Source organism: Natrix helvetica (genome assembly GCF_964273705.1).
Source record: "Natrix helvetica genome assembly, chromosome: 2".
Taxonomy (NCBI): Eukaryota; Metazoa; Chordata; class Lepidosauria; order Squamata; family Natricidae; genus Natrix; species Natrix helvetica.
The window spans coordinates 260,262,814-260,274,535 of record NC_138552.1 but is presented as its reverse complement, the minus strand read 5'-3'; the positions used below and the strand labels follow the sequence as shown (position 1 = coordinate 260,274,535).

General features: G+C 37.6%; 1 protein-coding gene across 6 annotated transcripts in view; it reads left to right on the top strand.

Annotated features, from left to right (window-relative positions):
* The first annotated feature begins 418 nt into the window (after positions 1–418).
* CCDC88A (coiled-coil domain containing 88A) overlaps positions 419–11,722 on the top strand; it is a 96,736-nt gene continuing 85,432 nt past the window's right edge. For 2 of the 6 annotated variants that reach the window (XM_081943082.1, XM_081943081.1), the window contains exons 1-2: positions 419–1,106; positions 1,209–1,309. In XM_081943082.1, coding sequence (XP_081799208.1) covers positions 1,044–1,106; positions 1,209–1,309 — 164 coding nt within the window. In that variant the 5' untranslated portion in view covers positions 419–1,043. The remainder of the gene's footprint in view (positions 1,107–1,208; positions 1,310–11,722) is intronic. The other 4 variants (XM_081943085.1, XM_081943084.1, XM_081943083.1 and 1 more) reach the window with 3 other exon arrangements.

The window sequence follows — 11,722 nt, the reverse complement described above, 5'->3', positions numbered from 1 at the left end:
AGGGTGGTAGGCTTGAAGGGGGGGAGTGGCTGGAAGAACCGCTCCTGGAACTGAACTACTAGAAAGGGGGGGGGAATAAAACGGGGTTGGTGGGGGGTAGAGGAGGAGCGAATAATAAGGGCTTAAGGGAGCGAAGAAGTCGGGTGGGGTGGGGTGGGGTGGGAGTGAGTGAGGGGGCCGAGGTTGTGGGAGAAGCTGCGGAAGGGAGAGGCTGGAGCTGCCGGTAGCCTTGGAACCGAGCGGGAGGGAGCGATCAATTGCGAGCGCCGAAGGACTAGGCGAGGGGGTGGGGCTCTGCTTCATTTTTGATGGGTGTTGCTCAGTTACCCCTAAAGTAAGGAAGGTTGCGGGGACAAGGCGAGAAATAGAGGTGGCACAGAAAGGGGCAGTGCGAGGCCCTTGGGTGGGGTGAGCGCAGGAACCGGCGGGCGTCCTATCTGCCTGGGAAAGGGGGAAACGTACGTGTGTGTGTGTGTGTGTGTGTGTTGCGGGGGGGCTTGGGTAGGAAAGAGGGCGACCTCTTCTCAGCTTGAATCTAAGGGACTTCTCGAGTGGTTGGGAAGGAGAATGCGATTTCTGCCTTTCCTGTCATACGTTCGGTTTTTTGCTAGCTGGGGGTTTAAAATTAGCTGTCGGGGCGAGTTTCCTTGAAATTTCCTCCCGTTCGCATGCCTGCGGCTAGCCTGCTTGTGGTGGTGCAGCCTAGAGAGAGGGGGGTGGGGGGGAGAGTTTGCGGCTGATGTAGGGATCGTCGTCGGGTTTCTCCTTTCTCCTTCCCCTTCAGCGCGGAAAGAGGAGGAAGAAAGAGTCAATCGGAGCCCTAGGCGAAAAACCCCAAGAACGTCCATGGCCTCTCGATCGGTCCGTTTTTGGACGAGGTGGATAATGAAATCTTTGTTGCCACAGCTCTGACTACTTTTGAATTTTATTTGGGAACTAGCCAGGGTATATTCTTCCTCAAGACGTTGGGCATTTCACGGAATTACCGCAAAGAAGAGACTTTTCTCGTCTAACCTTTTGTAATTCAGATATTTTATTAAAACATGGAAAATGAGATATTCACACCTCTTTTGGAGGTCTTCGTATCGAGCCCACTTGTTACCTGGGTAAGCATTTGTTGATCAGTAATGGAATTTATATAAATGATTTCTTGCCAAGTACAAGCAGAATTCGTGTCATAGTGATGATAAATATGCTCTGTGTTCTAGGTTAAGACATTTGGATCCTTAGCTGGACAAAATGCAACCAACCTGGAAGAATATGTTGCACTTCTAGATGGAGTTTTCTTAAATGAAGTTATGCTGCAAATGTAAGTTGCTCTGTGATTTCATTGCTTTTTGATGTTTTGCTTTAAGAATTCCTCCAAGAAGGTAGCTCACTCTCTGACCTTATTTTCTTTCAGGTTATGTAGGAACAGAATAGTGCCTTACCATATTCTCATTTTATATCTTGTTATTTGATTTTATAACATAGATATGCTGTTTTTCTCTGCTATTGTATTTTTGATGTCTTACAAATCTCTGTGATTTCAGTGGGGGGAAAAAGGGGGGGGGCAAGAAGTGATAATCAGGCAGAAATAAAGGGTTAAGCACTGCACCTTGCCTGTACATAATAATAACCTGCCTGTTATTTGTGGCCCATCCCTGCATCTGTAGAGAGCATATGGAATAGCAAATGCCTGATTTTAATCAGTTGTTTATTAAAATGTAGCATGATTTATCTATATCCTGATTCTATAAGTATTTGTTTGGAACTAAATTTCATTGATTAGGCTAACTACGGTTTTAATATATTTATTCTGGGTTATAATATATATTGAAAGACAGAACAAAAGTATGGAGGATTTAACATGCTCCAATACATTTTCATTTTGATACAAGTATTTTGCAATAATTATTATGAAGTCTAATTAGTTCTCCAGTTGATTCACTTAGTAAAACAATCACATTAGACTTTATAGGTGATTTTTAAAATTTGTTTTATTATATTCACTGAAAAATAAAGTAAGTTAGTGTACAAAACATGCTTATCAAATAAATGGAAGAGAATGATTCCATGGGGTTGTATTTTATTCAGTAATACAGTTAAAATACATATTTGGTGGGATGAATATAACTTATCTATAATAGGATCAAAGGGCTTAGATTTGTGACTAAGATCCAATTTTACATAGAAACTTTATATTTATATTTAGATGAGATTTCCCCAACTTGGCCATACTAGTTGGATTAATGAATATTGATAAGACAATACTTCTTTGGAATATTAGGTTGAAGAAGGCTGATTTAGATATACTAGCTCCTTGTGCTGTATGTTTGCCCAAGAGCATCACTTAGAAACTAGTGATTCAACATGTGGGAATCATCATACATGAATCATTATTCTGGATATATGACACAATAATTTACTAAATCTTTTTGACCTAAATAAAGTCTTCACAAGAAAGCACAATTGCAGTTAGCAATGGAAAAGCGAGAAATTTGTCAAATTTAAATTCAGTGCTGCAAACCAAATTGAGGAAGCTAGAATAACAGGCATTTTTAAAAAATTGTAAATAAAAGTGTATTACTGTAAGGTTTCTGACAGTATTGTTTTAATTGGGGTCAGCAACTTTTTTTGTCCCCTGGACATTTTGTGAATTTGTACATGATGATAAGGGGCACAGAAGAAGATATGATAGTATGTGAGATCTTGGACAACATTTCAGTGATTTCTAATGATATAATATTATTTTAGAGACCAAGAAGCATAGCATAGGAGTCTGATTTGAATTCATAAGCATTCCACTGCCAATGCTTGTAAAATTTATTGGGCTTCTGGCAGAAAGACAGGATATTACTCTAACAGATAATTAAATAAAGTTATCAGTCTGCTTTTAAATATGAATTATTATAATAATAAATTGGTATGGTGGTATAGTGGTTAGAATGTAGTATTGGAGGCTGACTCTGCTCACTGCCAGGAGTTCAATCCTGACAAGCTCAAGGTTGACTCAGCCTTCCAGCTTCCAAGATGAGTAAAAGGAGCACCCACATTGTTGGGAGCAATATGCTGACTGTGTAAACCGCTTAGAGAGTTCTGTAAAGTACTATGAAGCAGCATATAAGTTTAAGTGTTATTGCTGATTTTTTTTTTCCTTTCTAATATTGAGTATATATACCAGTGATGGCGAACTTTTTCGGCACCGAGTGCCCAAACTGGAACGTTTGTGCGCGCATGCGCACACTCCAGAAACCCAAAGATCAAGTGGCCAGTGTGCATGTGTGTGTTGGCATCTGGTCTTTCTAATGACAGGTGTGTGTTGGCATCTGGTCTTTGGGATTCCGGCACACGCATGCACACTGGTCTTCGCATGCACTAGAGCACCGGAAACCCAAAGACTAGCTGGCTGGCACACGCTTGCGTGTGCCGGAAACTTCAAGAGCAGCTGCCAAAAGCGGACATGTCCACAGAGAGGGTTATGCATGCCATCCGACATCACGGATATATACCCTAAGGCAGGAGGAGGAAATCTGAATCTTATGAAAAATATTTGCTTTCCTTAAACCTCCATAGAAGTATTTACAATGCAAGACATATTTCAACTGCTTTGATATCAAATCATAACTACTACCAATATTTAATGTACTCTTGAACATGTGATTGGAAGAATGGTAGACATTACATTGAGTTCATACTTGATTCTTTTTTAACCTCGTTGGTCTTAAATGTGTTTGATTATGGTAGTGGGAAGAGAAGAAAAGTATGTTTAATTTTGGTATCTATTAATTGATGTATTGATCTGTGATTACCTGGCACTTATAAGGGAATTTAGTGACCTTGGATTCCAATAAAGAAAATCAATGTCGAGTCTGGTTGGGCATCTTCTGAGGGGTTGAGAACAAAATTAAACTTCCCAGTTTTCAGGAGAACCTTCAGCTACCATCCACTGACATCAACAGAAAGAGCCTGGTTGACATTTAGAGAGGTTGGGAGGTTAAGAGTAAGCATATGAATGGGAGATCTCTATCAGACAATCACTAGTAATCCTTGACTCCCCTTTTCCAGAGTCAAAAAATGACACAAGATTTTGTTGCTAAAATTCATTTGGGAGGTGCATGCAGGATGTGGGTTATCCATCATTTTGTAAATAATAACAGGAGTGATAATAGAAGCCGGCACTTCATAGCATTCCAAATTCCATTAAAAAAAAAGATTAAGGAATATAAAGAAAAAATGAAGTATAGAGAGACAGAAATCCTTCATACTGGATCCTATGAATATCAGTTTCTCTGCCAACTGAAATATTATGCAGAATTTATAGTTTGGTCACCTCCACCATGTCAGTAGTGTTGTTGCACTGTTGGAACCCTCATTTGATTTGCCGTGTCAGACTCCTGGAAGCTGGAAGGGGAGGGAATAGAGATTACCGTATGTTCTTTTTTGGTAGAGGAGGCCATTGCTATCTCTTATGGTTGAGAAGACAATTCCTCCAGCGAAGTGGAATTCAACTGCTGTTTTCTGGACTACCATGTTTCATGACAATAAGAGGTTATCAAGAGGTTGGCAGGGGCTATTTACTCCATCAAATCCAATCCTAAACTTGATTCCAGATTGAAGTGTTCCTGACACAAATTCTCCTTCATTTGCTCCAACACTTCCAATAAAGGAGAGCTCTGTTTGCTGCTTCCTTGGTACTTTGATTAGAAGGACTATGTTGTTTTTTATGTTAGAGATGGAATAAAAATTAAATCAGTTCATTCAAATAGAATAATAGCTAGAAATATTTCTCATTGTTTACTCTTTGATTATAAATGAGGTGTAAATGTTGAACAGCAAAGGAAGGTATAAAAATAATTCTGTGTATGGCTATCCATTTGGAAGCCTACACTATAGAAATAGTTCTAACAAATATTCTACTACATGTTGTCTCTGGATAAAGGCAATTTGGGTGATAATCAATTTGCTGAGTAATATTAAATAAAGCTATTAATATTCTTGATTTATATTCGCAATAATAATAGAGAAATATAAAATGTTCATTGCCAGATATTTTTTTAAAATAGTTTGCTTATAGGACTATAAAATGCTCCTCAGTATTCTTACTAATTTCTGTGTTCCTATTTGTTGTTCCTGTTCTACAATTTTTAATATTGTAAAGTATGTAATCCACTAATCAAGACCTTGATGGCTCAAAACTAAGCCCATTCACAGACGTCCATAGTTTTTTTTAAAGACTGAATTGATTATATGTCATCAAATTGTGTCAACTCTTAGTGACTACATGGATTTTCTCCATGACTATGTGTCATAGAGACCTTATAGGTCAGTGATGGCTAACCTTTTCCGGACCGAGTGCCCAAAGCGCACATGGCCGAACCCAGAAAACGCAATGTGTCCCACGTATGCATCCCCTGTGCATGCGTCCTCCATGCATGCATCCCCGTGCATGCGTGCATGTCCCCTCTGCATGCATCACCACCCTGTGCATGTGCATGTTTCCCCCATGCATGCGCCCCCCCTTGTGCATGCATCCGTGCTACCATACATGCCCCTCCCCACACACATGCACGGCAGAGACCTAAAGGCCAGCTGGCCAGTGGGAGGCATACGTGCATGCGTGTTGGAACTGAACTGGGGTGACGGCTTGTGTTGCCATCATAGAGGATGCTGCGTGCCATCTCTGGCACACGTGCTATAGGTTCGTCATCATGGGTGTCGGATCTCCTGTTTGAGCCAGCGGTGAAACAGCCTAATCCAGTGATGGCTAACTTTTTCCGGACCGAGTGCCCAAAGCGCACAGGCACACGTCCCAGAGCTGAACTGGGGCAACAGCTTGCATGCCATCAGAGAGGGCACTGTATGCCATGTCTGGTAAGCATGCCATAGGTTCACCATCACAGTTATGGGTGATTACCAATGCTTGCATTACTCTTAGAAGCCTACTAGCAGCCCATGCAGCTAAAAAAGTAGTGGCAGTACATGGACATGTTGTGGTATGTACATAACTATCTGGGTGTTCTGAAGGAAGAGTTCCAGATAGAGGGCATTGCCAGAATCCAGACAGAAAGTGACCAAACTTTGAGTATAAATTGATGTAATTGGTATACAAAATGGCTCTGTTGAAATATCCTTCTAGGCTTGGTTGCCACTTGCTGTTGAGGAAAAGACAATAATCTAGAGAGATGGTGGTGGTGATGATGATGATGATTTTATTTATTTATTTATTTATTATTCATATTTATAGACCGCCCCCTCTCCCGGAAGGATGATGATGATGATGATGATGATGATGATGATGATAATGTTTTTATCCCACATTTTAAATATATAATTCAAGGTAGCAAACATATGTAGAACTCAAACCTCTTATCCACAAAAACACTGTGAGATGGGTTGGACTAAAACAGTGACTAGCTGAAAATCCCCCAGCTGACTTTCATCCCTAAAGCAGAGCTAGAACTCACAGTCTCTTGGTTTCCAGGGCCAGCACCTTAACCAAACTGACTCTGGATAATTTTCCTCAATAAATTAATGAACAAGTACGTTTTTGACTCATTTGTTTAATTGGATCTGTTTATCTAGTTTTATAATTCGTATGTAGAACCGATCATGTTTTTGGTGATGTTTGTTTGATTGTTTATATCCTGCCTTTATTATTTTTACAAACAACTCAAGGTGGAAAACATATCCAATACACCTTCCTCCTCCTATTTACCCCATAACAACAACCCTGTGAGGTGGGGTGGAAATATTATGCAGAAATATCGACAATTTAAAAGAGTTCACAATCTTTTAAGCACTACTGTAAGTTTATCTATATCCACTTTTGAATATACTTTCAAGCAAGTGGTCTTATGTTTGTATCAATCAACAAAATGTACAACAAAATGTACAACATTTTTGCTCAATGCAGAATCTTAACAAAATAAGCTGGATAAATATTTCATTTTTAAATCGGATTTTAACATCCAGAGAGATCACATGAGAAATAAGTATAAATACACTGGCAAAAGCTGCCGTGCTACTGAAAATTGTTCATGAGTTGGACTCTAGAACATAAATCAAACCACAGTATTAAATTACTCAGACCACTAATGCCTTTGAAAATTCCGCCTTTCAATATCTTTAGGTATATTTAATTTAGCTTTAGTCGAAGACTCCCCTGATGATTATACTGTATGCTTCTTTTTTCCTTCTTCTAAAAGTGGTAATATTGTAATATAATTCTTTCATGATCTCAAATAATGTACGCCACCCTAAAGTATATGCACTTAGATAACTAATGAAAAAAGAAAGAAGCTACTAATATATCCAGTGAGATTGTTAATTGATTTTAGTATCTTCTATATGTATAAAACAATGATATTGTGTTTGTACACATTCTGTGAAGTTGTGTTCAAATATATTTAAAAACCAAAACAGAGACTATTTTAGGATCTATTTTACTTGGAATTTTTGAGGGAATATATGTAGGTCTAACAGGTATGAATGATAGAACAGTTTATGTTATTTATATAAAATATATTTCTTTAGTTATACTAAATGTTCAAAAGTTCATATGGTAAAGTAGCATGTCTTGTTATTAAATACCTTCAATGAATATAATGGGGTTTGTGGTCTGTTTATATTTAGAAATCTGGTAGTGTAATGGCTATATATCTATTTGAGATATTTTGCTGAATGAAAATATAACCAATCCCTAATTATGCGATGATTGAATCTGTCTTGTAACGATGATAGATTTTGAGAAATGACAGACTTTCTTCTATTTCTTGTACTTTTTCTTTTTTAACAAACAACATTCTGGGTATTCTTGCCTGTTTTCTCCCCAATTGAAATTAATGTAACTTGTCATATGTAGGTTGCTTTTAAAAGTATAGTAGCTTAAGGCTAGCTTTTACAATTGCGCTAATTACTGACTTCTAGACAAATCTGCCCTATTTTGCTGTACTATTCTCTGCTTTAAAGAATGAATTATTGAACTATGTAGCAACCATTGCCTTAAAATACTTATCTATTTTGATTACTGAATTTACTGTTCAGAAATTATTTCATCCATATTGCTGTTTAAATACAATGCAGAAATAAGGGATTTATGTTGGTATTTAAAATATTTTCAAAGCAGTAGTTTTATTGTTCACTTTTTAGAATATTAGTGCTATATTATCCAATGTTGTTTTAGTCGTGTTCTTTTAACTTCATATACTGGATATGTAGTAAGTTACCCAAAGTCTTCTTGGCATTTGGAAGGCCCTAACAAATATATATATATATACCTATACCTATATATGAGAGAGAAGGGGCAGGGTATATTTCATAGAAAAATATATCTGCTATCCAAAGTGAATTTTAAAGATTTTTTAAACATAAAATCACTGACTTATTTGGTTCTGCGCTGTTTAACTTCCATGGAGTAGTTTTATATGGTTTCAGATATTAGTTATCTTCCACTTCTGTTATTCTAATAATTTTATTTAGTTTTTTTTATAAATAATAAATGCTGTGTTATTATGATGAAAGTATCCTATATACATGTGTTGATACATTGTTAAAACTAAGGCAGCAACAGGTAAAAATTAAGTGAGATATAGTACAATATTGCATATATTTTTAAAAAATCGTAATCTTGCAGAAATTAAATTAATGTAAATTTGTATTTAAATTATAATCTTATATATTAATTAACCTTGACATTCATTTGCTAGACATGTTGAGTAAAATGTAATGTCAATGAGTGAAATTTTGCTCATCTAATATCTTTTCCCTCTCTCTGCTCCTCTGTTTTAAGAGATGGTGTACAAGGGCTGAGGATATAATAACATTCTTTCTGCTAATGGAACTCATTCCATTGATAAGAAGGATCTCGTTCTTTAAATAAATGTACAGGTAGCGCTGAACTTCCAACACAATTTGACCAGAACTTCCATTGCTAAGCAATGGACAAACTTGTTAAGTTTTTCATGTTCGATTTTATGACCTTTTTGCCATGGCCATTAAGTGAATCACCATGATCATTAAGCAAATCTGGCTTCCTTCATTTGCTTATGAAAGTCTCCTGGAAAGGTTGTGTAGGGTGATCATGTGACCCTGGGATGCTGTTAGTTTAAGGCTTATGAATGATTTCCCAAATGAGTATTTTTTAATTCATGTACATAAAATGAGACTAAATCTGAAGCTCAAACACGGTGAGAGAAAACCTGTGCAGTATCAACATCGGTAGTAATTGTCACACCACAATTTTTAAACTATGCCATTGTATTTTGGAAAAAAAGTCAGAATAACATTTTTCAAGACAGCTAAGTTTTGCTTATGTTATGAACAAACAAGTTGTATTCTGATGGAAATTATGTAGTACATTAATGGAAAACATATGAAGTATATTCTTGAGCTTGCCACCATTTATATGGACAGGATACCAAAGAACTTAAAATGAAAAACTTACTACTTAATAATGATTTAAAGAACAATCTCATCCAGGGTAGATTTTACTTGGGGAAAGTAGCGGCTGCTCATCTCTAGATGCTTTTGCAGAAAATGGATCACTGAGAAGGAATATGATCATGCTCATTACACAAAGCAAAGCTTATCATTAACATAAGTAAGGGACCTACCATGTTGCAGGCTGAAGATAATTTAGCAATTACCAGTTCTTTTCCTCCTAGCTGGAGCTCTGGTCACATTTGTTGTGGCTAGCTGCTATTTCCATAAATAAAAGCCTCTAAATCAAAATCAGCCACCATGTACAGGATGACGGAAAAGTTAATTCTTCCAGCTTTTATTCTTGAAAAGAATCCAGGAATTCTAACCTAATTTCCTATTAAATTTTCTAACGAACTAGCTTTTGCAATATGGAAAGCTACGGTATATCAGACAGATATTTCTAAGAATAATTAATGTTAAGATTAAGGAAGGCATTTTTTTTTGTCCAAAGATCAGATACTGCATCAGTGACACACGATTTGAAGATCTGTTAGTGGACTCAGAGAAAATTGCCTGGAAGGCATTCAAGGATGTTATTGAGAATTTTCTTGGCAATTACAGAGCACTAAACTACATTCAGCTGGTTGACAAACATCTTAACAGCATATAAGACCATGAACTACAACATGTCAATGAAGATACATTTTCTGCATTCATGCATGGACTTCTTTCCTGAAAATCTATGTGCAGTCAGTGATGAACATGGTGAAAGTTTTCACCAGAACGTTGCCACAATGGAAAAATGGACACTATAGTGAGGTGTATCAGATATTCCATAAAGCAGGTCCTATAGAGAAAAGCCCCATCTCCTGGGTCCCTCAAATACCCCTTGCCATGAAGAACTTTAAAGACGATAGGACATAGAATAAATGGGATGGAAGGGACCTTGGAGGTTTTCTAGTGCAACCCCCTGCTCAAGAAGGATAAATCACTGTCCAGTCTCTTTGACAACTGCCAGTGATGGAACACCCACACCTTCTGGAGATAAGCCATTCCACTAATTAATTGTTTTCCCTGTTAGAAAATTTCTCCTTAGTTCTAGATTAGATCTAATGATCTTCCTCTCATTGCTTCTTGTCCTGCACTCAGAAGCTTTGCAGAATAAATCAACCCCTTCTTCTCTCCAAAGCACCTGAGGGCAGGACAAGAAGCAATGGGTGGAAGCTCATAAAAGAAAATTTCTACCTAGAACAAAGGGGAAAGTTCCTGACAGGGACAACGATTAATCAATGGAACACATTGCTTTACAGAGTCGTGGGTTCTCCATCGCTAGAGGTTTTCAAGCATAGACTAGAGACTAACATTTGTCTGGGATGGGTATAAGGTTTCCTGCCTTGAGCAGGAAGTTTGACTAGATGATACTAGGCTCAAATAAGCCTAACTTTATCTATTTTTGCTGTTGGGTGTTCTTAATCAAAGTCCAAATACCATTTTATACAAATATTCTCGTAGTAAATTGTGTTTTGACTCAGAAACTTTCTCCAAATGGACAAGATAATGGGATGAAGACGTTCTTTTGTTTTTCACTTTAACGGAAAGGAGATAGCATTTTGCTTCTTTGGGCTTTGTGAGTTTGTCAGAAGAAAAGAAGGCAACAACCACAAGTCCTAAAAGAAGACAGTCCCTGCTGTATTCCTGCAGGTTGTCCTGGTTGGATCAGGCAGGGCTGGTGGGAGAGAGAGCCAATAGACAGATCATTCTCAAATTCTTTCTAATATTAGAGTGATCATTTTATCCTGGAAGAAATAAAGAATAAACCTGAAAAGAAGGCCAATCAGAGAAGTTTCCAAGGATACAAAATGTGTTCCTATTTATAACTTTCATTTACAAAGAAAATTCAAAAGCAAACCCAGGAAAAGAAATAAATCTAAAGGAGAGCTTTCTGAAATAAAATATGTATAATATACTTCTATACCTATAAAACTATACTATATGTCCCATGATAAAAGACATATGGTCGCTATAGGTAACTGTACGAACTGCATTTTTCGGAGTATAAGACGCACCTTTTTCCCTCAAAAAAGAGGCTAAAAATCTGGGTGCGTCTTATACACTGAACACAGCATTTTTGCCTCCTGAAACCCTGCCCCCTTCACCAAAATGGCCATGCATAGCATTTAGGAGGCTTATAGAGTGCTCGTGGGGGGTGGAGAGGGCAGAAATGAGTGAAAAACGGGCCGTTTTTTGCTTGTTTTGGGGGGGGCACCCCCCAGGAACACTCTACAAACCTCCTAAAGGCTATGCAGCCCTTTTTTAGAGA